This window comes from Hordeum vulgare, chromosome 4H (genome assembly GCF_904849725.1).
Source record: "Hordeum vulgare subsp. vulgare chromosome 4H, MorexV3_pseudomolecules_assembly, whole genome shotgun sequence".
NCBI classification, from domain to species: Eukaryota; Viridiplantae; Streptophyta; class Magnoliopsida; order Poales; family Poaceae; genus Hordeum; species Hordeum vulgare.
Genome location: NC_058521.1, coordinates 24,782,807 through 24,797,794, shown reverse-complemented (window position 1 = coordinate 24,797,794; position 14,988 = coordinate 24,782,807). Strand labels below are relative to the sequence as shown.

General features: G+C 39.1%; 1 protein-coding gene across 1 annotated transcript; it reads right to left on the bottom strand.

Annotated features, from left to right (window-relative positions):
• Positions 1–4,152: 4,152 nt before the first annotated feature.
• Positions 4,153–6,114, bottom strand: LOC123451082. The gene is made up of 5 exons (XM_045128094.1): positions 5,837–6,114; positions 5,649–5,754; positions 5,415–5,503; positions 4,744–4,855; positions 4,153–4,653 (listed from the first exon to the last, which is right to left on the bottom strand). Exons 1-5 carry the CDS (start codon positions 5,975–5,977, stop codon positions 4,466–4,468), a joined length of 636 nt encoding a protein of 211 aa, XP_044984029.1. The 5' UTR covers positions 5,978–6,114; the 3' UTR covers positions 4,153–4,465.
• Between the last annotated feature and the right edge of the window lie 8,874 nt (positions 6,115–14,988).

The following is a 14,988-nucleotide window of genomic DNA, read 5'->3' as shown; positions in this document are numbered from 1 at the left end:
AAAATTTACAATACAATAGTCAAAACAGCGAGGAGTATATATAATGAAATTTTCCCGTGGAGGACAAGTAACCGGGAAAGTCCAAGGGGGAGTCACGAGCTCACATGACGCACCCTGGGGAGTAGGGCGCACCCCGGGAGCTCATCGCTCCCTCGTGCACGTTCATGGTTCTTTTTTATTTTCCTATTTTTTATACATTTCGAAACGAGAAATAACTACTTTATGGAGCTTTTTGATCCGTTTACTTATCGTACCACATACCTACTCTTTTTCAGGATTCTGGAGCGTTTTGGAAGGTCTCTCTTATGTGTTCCTACGGTATCATTATTTGGATAGTGTTGGTTTACTTTTTAATGGGTGTACCTGAAATATAATATTTAATTCTTTGCCCATTAACTACCTTAGGATTTGTGCCCTCGACACTGTTGATCTTGATAGCTCGAGAGCGATAAACTTCTTCAATGATGTATGGCCCTTCCCATTTAGAGAGAAGCTTTCCTGCAGAAAATCAGAAGCGGGAATTGTATAATAGGACTTGGTTACCGACATTAAATTCCCATTTTTGTATTCTTTTGTCATGTCATCTTTTAACTTTTTCTTTAAACAACTTGTCATTTTCATAAGCTTGTGTCCTCCATTCGTCTAGCGAGCTAATATCAAATAACCTCTTTTAACCGGCAAGTTTAAAATCATGGTTTAGTTCTTTAATTATCCAATAAGCTTGATGTTCCAATTCTATAGGTAAATGCCAAGCTTTTCCATAGACCATTTTATATGGAGACATACCCATAGGAATTTTATACGCAGTCTGTATGCCCACAATGCATCCTCAAGTTTCTTAGACCAATTTTTCCTTGAACTATTGAAGATTTTTTGCAAAATTAACTTTCTTTCTCTATTACTCAACTCAACTTGACCACTAGACTGAGGATGATATGTTAAGACAATCCTATCATCATATTTAGCTAAGAGTTTATGGAATGCACCACTTGACCGAGGATGGTAAGTTGAGACAATCCTATGGTTAACATCATATTTAATATCTGTAACATAATCGTCATCAACTAAAATATGAGTATACCCATTAGAGGAAGGATTATGTCCCATATAAACAAAACTCCAAACATAAAATGATTTTTTTTGAAGGAAAACTGCAAGGGAAACCCCCCACAGCAAGTTTTTTTTTTGAAATAATAAGAATGGTTCGATAACAAGTGAACTATTCATAGGCATTTCCTGACGTATACCAACATTACCAATTCTTTTACATTCATCACAATAAAGAAAAAATTTACGTGCATCCTTGAAGGGAGTAGGCCAGTAAAAACCAGACTCTAATACCTTATGCACAGTTTTGTCTCCGGCATGGTGTCCTCCGTACGCTTTGGAATGACACTTCTATAGGATTTATTCCTATTCATGCTCAGGCACACATGGCCTAATAACATTATCTACTCCTTCTTTATTTAAATGTTGGTCATCCCAAAAATAATGTCTTCAAAGAATAATTTTTTCTTTTGTTGGTATGTGTAACTAGATGGTATATATTTAGCAACAACGTAATTAGCATAATCTGCATACCAAGGATTATTGCGTGAAGTAGAAGGATTTACAACAGCTAATTGCTGAGCTGGAAAACTATCATCAATAGGTAGTGGGTCATCAATAGTATTTTTCATCCTAGACAATTATCTGCTACATGGTTTTTGGCTCACTTTTATCAACAATAAGCAAATCAAACTCTTGTAGTAAAAGAACCCACCTAACCAGTCTAGGTTTAGCATCTTTCTTTTCCATCACATATTTAATAGCAGCAAGATAGGTGTGAATGGTTACTTTAAAATCAACAATATAAGATCTGAATTTATCACAAACAAACACAACTGCTAAAAACTATTTCTCAGTAGTAGTATAATTCTTTTGAGCACTGTGTAGGGTTTTACTAGCATAATGAATAACATTGAACTTCTTATCGACTCTTTGTCCTAGTAGAGCACCAACAACAAAATCACTAGCATCACACATTATTTCAAAGGGTAGGTTCCAGTCACGTGGTTGAAACATGGGTGCAGATATTAAGACTTCCTTAAGTATTTCAAAGGCTTCTACACAATCATCATCAAAAATAAATGGGACATCTTTTTGCAAAAGATTAGTAAGTGGCTTGGAAATTTTAGTAACTTTTTTATGAACCTTCTATATAAACCAACATGACCTAGGAAACTTCTAATACCTTTGATATCTTTAGGGCATGACATTTTCTCAATTGCATCAACTTTAGCTTTATCCACCTCAATACCCCTTTCAGAAATTTTATGCCGAAGGTCTATACCTTCATTCACCATAAATTGACACTTCTCCAAATTCGAGACAAGATTAGTTTCTTTACATCTCTATATAATTTGATCAAGGTTGTTCAAGCAATCATTAAAAGAGGTTTTGTAAATTAAAAAATCATCCAGGAATATTTCAACAATCAGCCATGTTGTCGTCACTCTAAACCCTCACTGGAGAGAACACATGAGGGAGGCGATTGAGGTTTGGCCAAGGAAATGATGAGAGCAACTAAATAAGGGGTATCCCTTTAGGAAGGAACCCAACGGGCACTTTTGGTGGAGTGCGCCACTTGGTGCATCCAGCCGCCACCGAGTGTCGCTTGTTGGGTGCACCCCGCGGGAACATAACATTTTCTCTTTTCTACACGCATTTTCAGGTTCTTTTTCATTCTTTTAGTTTCTTTTGTTTTCAAATTATGCTTGGATTCCCTATGTTTTTATTTATTTATTTGGTTTATTTATGTCACATGAAGCACACGTGCTTCCAAAAAATAAATAACATTTGTTCTTTTTAAAAAGAATAGTTGTGCTTCTGCAGGAAGTACAACTATGCTTCTCGTAAAGGGAATACCGCAGTGTGCCTCTGCAAGAACATGACCGTGCTTCCCGAAAAGGAAAAGCACATCTACGTTTTCCAAAAAGGGAAAATCACATCATGGGGTTCTGAAAAAAGTGAAAAAAAACAGAATTCCACTTCGAGGTTCCCTTTTTTCTTCTGTTCTTTTTTTGTTCTTTTATTTCTTCTGATTTTTGTTTTTTGTTTTTTACTTTCTTTATTTCTGTTTATTAGTATTTCCCGAAAGAAAAGTTTGTCGAAATCTATTAAGATGGGATCCAATTCAAAGATCTTGATGATAGAAATCAAACGGTGAAAATGGTTTGTGATTTGATGCACAATTCAAAAGATAAAATGTTTTAAAAAGAGAATCTAAGGAAAAAAGCTAAAGTTACTGGTTGCGACAAATGACGCGTATGCTGTGTACTATTTGTCATGACGAGAGAAGAGGAGGGTGACCTTCGCAAGGTATACCCCTTAATTAGTGATTTCGGGAAACGATCGTTTCCTCGGGTTACCTCTCTAACCTGATGTTCGGACTATATTAGTGTCCAAAGGTATAGGCGCATCCTCAAAATCACATAATGGGCTTAGCCCATGGGTTTCCTCAACTTTTTTCTTCTGCTTCAACAAAGCACTAAGTTGGATAGTAAAGTAATACTCCCTTCATCCCTAAATAAGTGTCTTAATCTCATTACAACTTTGTACTAGAGCTAGTACAAAGTTGTGACACTAATTTTGGGACGGAGGGAGTACGTCTTATATTATAGAGCAACTCTAATATACTATTTTTTGTTGTTGCGAAACTCTAACATACTGTTGAATCAACTAGTGGTCAAAGAATTAATTTGGATAGTCAAATTTGTGTTGCAAAAAATATTCAGTATCAACGACACGTAAAATAGTTTAGACCTATAACACACAACTATTCATTTCCCAGTCGAATTACAAACAGATTATGAGAAAACTCATTCGGATACTGCATGGAGGAAATGCAGAACTATTTGGACCATTACTTACTTTATTTTACATTGTTTCCTGTAAAAAAACAAAAAGAAAACGTTTGTAGTTGCCTCAACTATTGTAGTTTGATGTGACATACTCCCTTGTAAACAAACGTTTGCAGTTTAAATTAAAGTGCAAAAACGTCTTACATTTGTGCTTTCTTTCTCTCTCTCTCTCTCTCTCTCTCTCACACACACACACACACACACACACACACAAGGGGAAACTGAACAGAGCAGCCAATGTACAAATCTATGGAGAACGAATGACCAAATCTGCTTGAAAAAGAGGTACAAGAAGCCACGAACGAATACTGCCCATGCGTTCAGGATATTAAAACCGACCGTATACACCACACACCTACGCACAAAGAAAGTTAAGCACTACAAGTCTACAACAGGAGAGACTGAATTCCAACGAAAGGATACCAATAATCCAATCAATCTAGAGAAGTCTCATGGCACATCTGGCACATCTTCGGATGGACATCCTCCCGTGCTATCTACGTAGTTCCCTGCAATGCCTTTTATATCACCAGCTGTTCAGACAATCAGGCATATTTGTGTCCTCAGGGCTGGTCTTTTGGGTCAGGGGATCCACCTCCGGTCCCCAGTATGCCAGTGGTGAAAGGTTCAACAGACCTTCGCAAACTTTCTGGCCCTTCTGCAGTAATCCTCTTGCACAGTGCGTCGCAATTACTTATTACTTCAGTTAACCTGCCCTTCAATTCACCAACTTCCACCTGCAGCGGATGAACTGCGAATATTTCATAATGCAATGTCAGTGAATAGTTCCAGTTTCTCAATTGATTGTTCTATCTACCTAATAAAACACTGCATTGGTTACCTTCAGCAAGATTGTGAGAGGTTGATCTCATCGAAGTAACGGAGTAATTGAACCGCTGGAGAAGTTTAACAGCCAATGCATCTGCCGTTTCTATCTTATTTTCTAGCTCTCCCTGCAGTAAAAAGAGTTCCTCTCTATAAAATAGCTGACAATAGAAGGCATGAATTGTAAAATTTACAATACCAAATCTCTTCAGCTTTGTTCTAAGTAATAGATAAATACCATGACTCCATGAGCACTTAGAATTAGTCAGTTAAGTTATGTATCGCACTTTCTAAGTGCATCGTTCGGTATCTACTCTATACTCTATAAGCAAAGTGCGATGCCAATGGTTTTATTAATTTGAATGGAGGGTTATAGCAAAACCATCAGTTTAACATGTGATAGAAATGTGATACAAGTGCTAAATTCATAGCTCGAGAAACCAAGTTATGGACATCCAAGTGTCAGCAAACAGAACAAGCACCAATCCATGAAGCGATATGTTATCTCCGACAGAAACAGAAGAAGATTTCTAAACATTGATAAGTACCCTGAAAGCGCTATATCCTATCCAATTGCCACAATATAGCATGAGATGATACGCAATTGCCTCCATTTAGCTCAGTGAGAAATATCTTCTGCAAGTTACTGTTTCTTTGTAAACAACATCAAACAAATTTCGTACCTACCTGTCTTCCACTGATTTCCTTGGCCATCTCTTCTTGCCATTCACGGTACATGGCGAAAAGCTCAAACATCAGATTTGGGCTCAAATTGCCTACAGATAATCACCAAGAAATCAATGAGCTCGTACCAACACCTATGATAGATCCAACTAATTCGCTGCACGATTTCAAGTATAGGTTTCCACAGCGTCTCATTCCCAATACTCTGACCAAAATTGCAGCATGTCGCTTATTCACCAGAGGCGGCTGAGGAGGATCCGGAGGGTTTCCGGACAAGGATGTCAGTGAAGCTGGTCTCCGTCTCCGAGCCCGCCGCTGGCTGACTGCTCAACAGCGGCGGGGCCTTCAAAATCCCCAATCAAAAGGTAAATTAGCAGTAAAAAACCACAGCGAGGAGAAAAGGGCCGGGGAAATCATGTTCTTACGATGGTAAGTGACCGGATGCGGCGGAGGAGAGGGTCTTCGTCCACGGCGTCGCGCCGGCCGTCGGACACCGTCGTGATCTCGTCCGCCCACTGCGGTCGCTGCTGCTGCTGCCTGGCCAGTAGAGATTCGGAAGCCCCCATGGGATGGGAGTTCGGTCGTGGCGGGGTCTAGGAAGGAGAGGAAGGCGAGGGAGCGCCGGCCGGGAGAAGCTGCCGGAGTTGGACGGAGGACACCGCGACGGGGTCGCAGGGAATTTCCTAAGCGGCGTCGGGCTTCGCACAGGGAAGGGAGCTAGCGAATTTAAATGGGCTGGCCCATTTAGCATTTAGCCCACTTCTAGAAGGTTTTCTGAAATGGTTTTTCTGTCTCTTTTTTTCGGTTTCTTTTTTTCTTTTCTGTTTCTGTTTTAAAAAATTGTCCTGGATTTTTTAACATGTTTTCGATTTAGAAAAATGTTCTATATTTTCAGAAAATGTTCTTTAAATTCGAAAAATGTTCATAATTTACAATTTTGTTCATGAATTTGAAATTTATTCTTATTTTAAAATTTCTTTACAATTCACAAAATGTGCTCAGTTTCAAAATTTGTTCGCAGATTCAAAAAATGTTCATAATTTTAAAATTTTGCTCACAATTGGAAACATGTTCTCCGTTTCAAAATTTGCTAGCAGATTCGAAAAGTATTCATAATTTTCTAATTTTGTTTATGAATTTGAAATTTGTACATGTGTCAAAAATTGTTCACAATTCAAAAATTGTCCACGTTTACAAAAAAATCACAATTCAAAAAATATTCACACTTTTATAGTTTTGTTCACAAATCTGAAATTTGTTCATGTTTGAAAATTTGTTCACAATTTAAAAATGTTTCCTTTTTCAAAATTTGTTCACAGATTTGAAAAAAGTTCAAATTTTCAAAAATGTTCCCATTTTCAAAGGAAAATCCGAAATTTCAGAAAATATTCGTGTTTTCAAAAAATGCCCTCATTTTAGAAAAACAAATCACAAATTTAAAATTGTGTTCACGAATTAGAAATATGTTCCTGTTCTTTTAAATTTTGTTCATAATTCAAAAAAATGTTCACACTTTTATAATTTTGTTCACGAATTTGAAATTTCTTCATGTTTTATTATTTTCACAGTTTAAAAAATGTTTGTTATTTCAAAATTTGTTCGCAAATTCGGAAAATATTCCCGTTTACAAAAATCGAAATTTACAAAATATGTTCGTTTTAAAAAAATCTCTCATTTTCAAAAAACGAATCACAATTTAAATTTTTTGTCACGAATTAGAAATATGTTCCTGTTCTTTTAAAATTGTTCGCGGTTCCAAATTTGTTCAGGATTTAACAAAAAAATTATTCGTTTCAAAATTTGTTCTCAAGATTCTAAAAACGTTCGTGCTTTAAAAAATTGTTCGCGCTTCCAAAAAATTTCGGTTTTTTCAAAATTATTTTCCGTTTCAAAAATTTTATCGCAAGATTTAAAAAAATTGTGCTTTAAAAAATTATTCGCACTTCCAAGTTTGTTCAGATTTCTTTAAAAAAATTCTTAATTTCAAAATTTGTTCTCGAAATTCATAAAGTGTTCGTCCTTTATAAATTTCTTCGGGCTTTCAAAGTTGTACGGAGTTTTTAAAAAAATTCTCAAAATTCAAAAAATATGTGTGCTTTAAAAAATTGTTCGCGATTCCAAATTTGTTCATACAATTTCAAAATTATTCTTCAAATTCGAAAAATGTTTTTGCTTCAAATACAAAAAGAAAAGAAAAAAGGAAAGAAAAAACGAACCAAAAAAAGGAAAAAAGCGAAAAGGAAAAAAGTAACAAAAAAAAGGAAACGAATCTGGGCCGGCTCAGTCGGGGCGCCTCCCCTGTGCGGTATAGGATTCCCTGCCGCAAAGAGTGGCAGATAGGGGCTCCCCAGCATGCATCCGCAGAAACCTTCTGTTTTGGGCATTTGGTTTTGGGAAGGATTAAATTTTTCGCATTCAGGCCCATTAAGAATGTCACTCTGTTCTAATGGGCCACCAGCCCACTCTGTTGAGTAGTTCTTTCGTTTGTGTCTCAAAACAAAGTTTTTTTGTTCGTTAGGTTTCTCAGTTGATTTTCGTCCAAAACCCGGCTGTGTAAACTTTACTAGCAAAAGGGCCCATGCATTGCAACGGGAAAAAGAAATACCACACGGCACACGCTCTTAATTTATAAAAAATGTCTATAATTTAAGAATTTATAGTTACGATACAAATAAAGATGGTCTTATCCTACAAAAATGCAGTTCAAAATTTCACAGGTCTTCTACTTTAACACGGCTTGCATGTAGATTTAATACGTACAAAGAATCAGTCAAGTGACCTTCAGTTTCATCTCTAATCCTGATTTTGTTAACGTGTTCATTCCCAACCCGGATGAGTACCGGTATGAAAGAAAGACGAATAATGACTTATTTATTAAGATTGCATCCTAGATAGTATTTTTATTAAACGTTTAACAGATAAAATAATATCATATTTAAATTCTACATATTTTTCTAATCAAATTTCATGTATAATATGTTAAATTTGGAGTTACGATTTAAAAGATATGAGTATTTAAAAAAATATTTAATATATACTACGAGTTTAATATCATAAACAGTAAGGGCTTTTTTGTAAAATCACCTCGGTGGGTTTTCCGACGAAAACGATAGCCTCTTTATTATTAGGTAAAGAAAAAAAGAATTTACAAATATATAAGAACCTACTAAAAGTAAAAATAAAATACATTTTTCTGAATAAATATAAAAATCACAATTTTTAAAGAGTATTCAGTATTTTTAAAGAAAAAATAGTTTGTAGAGAAGTTCACTGTATTTCTGGTATTAAAAAAGAGTTGGTAGTCTCATCTCACCTCCTCCTCCGGTCCTTTTCATGTTTGCCCTTTTTCTTTTCTTCTCTCAATCGTTCACCCCAATACATCTCCACTTCTTCCTTCACCACCACGTTATAAATTGTTACCAATTTTCTCATAACTTGTCAATTCCTAGAAAACAGTCAACAACTTGCCAATTTTCTCATAAGTTGCCAATTCTTAGAGAACAATCAACCGTGCAATTTTCAACTAAATGGTATGTTTCCATTTCTTGTTTTTTCCTCTTAATTCATTCGCCTTCACATTAACGAGTCATCATCACTTACCAATTTTCACATAACGTACAAACTCTGAGAAAAAAAAATCAAAACTTAACAGATTTCAATTCAACCCCTTTACATCAAGGAATCATCACTTATCATTTTTTGTTTGTTTCACTTGTTTTGTTTGCTCAACTCCCCACAAAAGTCAAAAAACACTTTTCGGTTTGTTTCTCCTCTTACCTTCCCCGCACACACAATACCAACAAAAGAGAAAAGAAAGTTGGGAACCAATCTGTAGTTAGATGGTTAGAAGAACTGTGGTGTTCTGAGTCTATTAAAGTTCAAGACCTGGTGTTCGCATTATTTTTGAATATATTACAGGATTTCGAACGATGCGTATTCAATGGAAGGAAACGTCCCTGTCGACGAGGCACCTACGGTGATTTAATAAATCTTAAAATGATATGCCTGCTTAATCTTTCAAAAATGATCATATGGATAAAGTATGCATGTGTGCGTTCGTAAGGATAAGTGTATCCATATTTATATGGGCGTGTGTATCTGTACCGTGTTAAAAAAAAGGAAGCTGGAAGAAAAAAAAGGGAAAAACATCGGCGACGAATCTTATCTACACGTACCATCTATTAAGGAAAAAGGAAGACACACACAAAAGGCCACACAAGACCAGCTTGCCTTCCTCTTCTCTATTGATCCCTATTCCATAGCTACAAGCCTACAACCCACCCGTTCTTATTAATGCGGCAACAAACTATAATAATTCGAGACCGACGCTCGAGATGCCTTTCATTTATTTCGAGTTTTGTTGTATGATCTATTTGTTTGCTGCATTCATCATAGCATCATTCGCATCATCTACATGGCATCAGCACTTCGTTGCCGTTATTTTTCAAAACTTGCATCCGTCTCTAGTTGTCGATTCTCTCCGTTCTCGTCATTGATCATTTCATGACCAACCACACTTGCACGCGTCTGCGGCCTTAGAAATATATAGATTTAAAAGGCGTGTATAAAATATTATCGGAATCGGTTAAAAGTTGGCGTGCGGTCTTATTTTATTATAGATATACCGTCTGCCAAATTTCATCACATCCAAAATCCGTTTAATACCCGAATCATTAAAACTCTAATGACATTATAGTCGGTCAAATCGCAGTCATTTTCGGTGTTGTAAAACTTGTTGCCGGGTTGCCCGCGCTTTCCCTCTGTGTTATGTCTAGCCTTTCCACGTAGTGCACAAACCCCTGCGCGGCCTTCTTCCTCCTTCTTCAGGCTTCTTCTCTTCCCTTTCCTCACGCATCACCTCTTTGTCTCTATTTGCAGCGCAACCGTCATGGAGCTTCGTTGGCCGCCGCCCCTTGAAGCCCGCCGTCATGGGTCTCGACCGGATGTGTGTCGGAGAAATCCAAATCCGGCGCCTCGACTTCATTCCCCGCCTGCGCGCCGCCCCTGGCCGACCACATCATTGTTGCACCATCGTTCACGCTCGATCCCTTTGCGAGGAGGACGACCATCTGCCCGCGTCGATAGGTGCCAACGCCCGCGTGGGCCACGACCTCGCCTCCGTCTGCCTCGTCAAGATCCGTCAGCGCCCCAGTGCGCCCTCGGGCCAAGCCAGCTCAACAAGGCCAGCCCAGCGCCACCCGGCCTGCTCAGCCCAGCCTCACTGACCGGGCCTCGACCCATAGGCGAGCTCCCAGCCGAAACCTTGCACCAAGCATTCTGTTTTATCCTGCACTCAGCTCAGATCGTCCCAATTCCAGCAATTTTGGCCCTTGCAGTATTTTTTCGGCATGTACGATTTATCATTTAATCGTGGACATTTAGTAATTAGAGAAAAAGCCAAGATTTTAAAATTTTAGTAACTAATTAACCGTGCGTCATATTAAAATGGTTTAAACATGTAAAATGTTTAGAATTTTGCATAGATTAATAATGTCCAACTTACATGCATGATAAAAGTATTTAACATTGTTGTTTGATTTAATTTGCATTAGTGTCATATTAAAGCGGTTTAATTCATAACTATTAAACCATAATTCTGATTAAAATGTTTTATATATGCAACTTGCCTTGAAAAATGTGTAAAATAACATGGTGCGTGTTATTTTCCTGTTTAATAAATATTAAATATGTTTATACAAAACATGACAAAACTCATATTTTAAATATGAGGTCGTTTGATAAATGCTATGTGTTGCTTCCGAACTCGTTTAAAATACCTAGATGATGTAGTTGTTGCTTCACCTCTTGTCATATTTAACAACATTTAAATTTGTTGGGTAAATAAAAAATAATAAACTAAGTAAACTGATTGTGGAGTTTTGTCAATATGAAATATGCAATATGCCATGATAAGCCTCTAACCCTTCACATCCCAGCAAACCATTGTTTGTCTAAGTTACTATTTGCTTAGCTCTTCTTATAGCGTTGTTAGTTGGAGGTGTAGGTTGTTTCATGTGATAACATGGATATCTTGGATATCATAATATTATTTCTATTTAATTTAATTCACATATATACTTGATAAATGATGGAAGGCTTGGACTTTTGCTCGATGTTTTATTCCACCTTTATCGCCCTATTTACTTGTGTACCAATTTATGTTCCATATTGAGCATTTCTAACATGCTTGGGGTTGTTATGGGGACCCCCTTGATTTTTGTTTTTGGGATAAAACTCTTCTCGCAAGGCCCAACATTAGTACTACACTAGCCTAACTAATAAAACTTGCATAGGGATTTTTAGGACCCCGTGCATAATTAATCAAGAACCCCAGCCAGTGCTCCTCGTGAGTGTTGGTCCAACGTGTCAACCCCTAGCGGCCACCAGGGGCAACTTTGTGGTTGGCCTACCAGAAGTTTGGATAATCCGATGGTGTCATGAGAACGAGATACGCGGCTCCTATCGGGTTCGTCGACACGTAGGGTGGACTTGCTGGATTTGTTTTACCCTTTTCGAATGTCTTGTGCACTGGGATTTCAAGGATACATTGGGTTATCTCGAGGTTGAGGTTTTCCAGCGCAGCTTGTGGCTAGTTTATGATGGATGAGTTGGAGCATCCCCGCAGGGTTAAATCTTTCTGAGAGCCATGCCCGCGGTGTTGGAATTATGCCCTAGAGACAATAATAAATATAGTTATTATTATAATTCCTGTATCAAGATAATCGTTTATTGTCCATGCTATAATTGTATTGAATGAAGACTCATTTACATGTGTGGATACATAGACAAAACACTGTCCCTAGCAAGCCTCTAGTTGGCTAGCCAGTTGATCAAAGATAGTCAGTGTCTTCTGATTATGAACAAGGTGTTGTTGCTTGATAACTGGATCACGTCATTAGGAGAATCACGTGATGGACTAGACCCAAACTAAATAGACGTAGCATGTTGATCGTGTCATTTTGTTGCTACTGTTTTCTGCGTGTCAAGTATTTGTTCCTATGACCATGAGATCATATAACTCACTAACACCGGAGGAATACTTTGTGTGTATCAAACGTCGCAACGTAACTGGGTGACTATAAAGATGCTCTACAGGTATCTCCGAAGGTGTTCGTTGAGTTAGTATGGATCAAGACTGGGATTTGTCACTCCGTGTGACGGAGAGGTATCTCGGGGCCCACTCGGTAATACAACATCACACACAAGCCTTGCAAGCAATGTGACTTAGTGTAAGTTGCGGGATCTTATATTACGGAACGAGTAAAGAGACTTGCCGGTAAAAGAGATTGAAATAGGTATGCGGATACTAACGATCGAATCTCGGGCAAGTAACATACCGAAGGACAAAGGGAATGACATACGGGATTAATATGAATCCTTGACACTGAGGTTCAAGCGATAAGATCTTCGTAGAATATGTAGGATCCAATATGGGCATCCAGGTCCCGCTATTGGATATTGACCGAGGAGTCTCTCGGGTCATGTCTACATAGTTCTCGAACCCACAGGGTCTGCACACTTAAGGTTCGACGTTGTTTTATGCGTATTTGAGTTATATTGTTGGTTACCGAATGTTGTTCGGAGTCCCGGATGAGATCACGGACGTCATGAGGGTTTTCGGAATGGTCCGGAAACGAAGATTGATATATAGGATGACCTCATTTGATTACCGGAAGGTTTTCGGAGTTACCGGGAATGTACCGGGAATGACGAATGGGTTCCGGGAGTTCACCGGGGGGGGGGGGGGGGGCAACCCACCCCGGGGAAGCCCATAGGCCTTGAGGGTGGCGCACCAGCCCTTAGTGGGCTGGTGGGACAGCCCAAAAGGGCCCTATGCGCATTGGAAGAAAAATCAAAGAGAAAGAAAAAAAAAGGAGGAGGTGGGAAGGGAAGGAAGGACTCCCACCCACCAAACCAAGTCCAACTCGGTTTGGGGGGGGGGGAGACCTTCCCCCCTTGGCTCGGCCGACCCCCTTGGGGCTCCTTGAGCCCCAAGGCAAGGTCCCCCCTCTCCCACCTATATATACGGAGGTTTTAGGGCTGATTTGAGACGACTTTTCCACGGCAGCCCGACCACATACCTCCACGGTTTTTCCTCTAGATCGCGTTTTTGCGGAGCTCGGGCGGAGCCCTGCTGAGACAAGGTCATCACCAACCTCCGGAGCGCCGTCACGCTGCCGGAGAACTATTCTACCTCTCCATCTCTCTTGCTGGATCAAGAAGGCCGAGATCATCGTCGAGCTGTACGTGTGCTGAACGCGGAGGTGCCGTCCGTTCGGTACTAGATAGTGGGACTGATCGCGGGATTGTTCGCGGGGCGGATCTAGGGACGTGAGGACGTTCCACTACATCAACCGTGTTCACTAACGCTTCTGCTGTACGGTCTACAAGGGTACGTAGATCACTCATCCCCTCTCGTAGATGGACATCACCATGACAGGTCTTCGTGCGCGTAGGAAATTTTTTGTTTCCCATGCGACGTTCCCCAACATGCGGTTATGTGGCAACTTTGAAATTTGTTTAACACCTGTCCATAGCAAATTTGAAGTAAACTCAAATAAATACACCAATCGTGTGTGTAGCCGTGACCGTATCTTCTTGTGAGGTTTGAACCAAGAAGGTAACACGGTGGGGTTATGATTTTCTTGTGAGTAGGTGTTTAGGGTCACATCTTGATCATTACTAGTTCACGTCCGTTATGCATAGATTAATCTTATTATTCTTGTACTCGTAATTTAGCCACTCAAATAAATGCTTAGTGCCGCTGCAAGCTCACCATTTAACCATACCTCACCCATTAAGCTTTGCTAGTCTTGATACCGTTGGAAATGAGATTTTCGAGTCCTTGTGGCGCACAGATTACTACAACAACAGTTGCAGGTACACGTATTGTGATACTTTGTCGCGAGAGCGATGCTTGTATGATTTGGAGTTTTTCTTCTTCTCCATCATTGATCATAGGATGGGTTCCAGGCCGACAACCTCAGATAGCAAGGATGGATGTCGCTTTTATTGTTTGATTTCGTTCACAGTCGAACCCTTCCTTTATGTATGATGATTGCAATGAATGTTTGTATTTGAGGTAACCATGATTTAGCTTGTGGCGAGTGTAAGCCAATTACATATACTCATATCCTCTTTACATCTACTTGTAACGATATCCATTCTTGTGCAACGACGAGATGCGCTTCTATTCCTATCAAGTCCCTCGAGCAAGGATGAGGATAGTACCGCATCTTAGGTGTTAGAAGCTTGGTATCATAGCAGTACCAACCTAGGAGCCCCTTGATTGATTGAACGTGGCCGAGTCGAGTCTAGTGAAAAACTATTTTGAGTCTAGTTATATATTGGAGAGTAGGGTCTTTTTATTCCTCTTCCCTACTCTGGTGAGGAATCGTAACATCGGAATTTTAATTCTATCCCTCTTCACACTCAAATTTTTTAGGATCACGTGGGTATGTTGGAACCTCTACGATGTCGATGTGACAGAACTCTGTACTCAGTGCCTCCTATTCCGGGGAGTAGAGCTCCAAGGGGTTCTCGACACATCATTATCATCCAGTTTCCGTATGTCACG

Coding starts and splice junctions, on each gene's coding strand:
- LOC123451082 (XM_045128094.1), bottom strand. CDS start 5,977: ATGGGGGCTTCCGAATCTCTACTGGCCAGGCAGCAGCAGCAGCGACCG. Junction 5,755..5,836: donor GCATCCGGTCACTTACCATC/GTAAGAACATGA, acceptor GGGATTTTGAAG/GCCCCGCCGCTGTTGAGCAG. Junction 4,856..5,414: donor AGGAAATCAGTGGAAGACAG/GTAGGTACGAAA, acceptor TTTTTACTGCAG/GGAGAGCTAGAAAATAAGAT.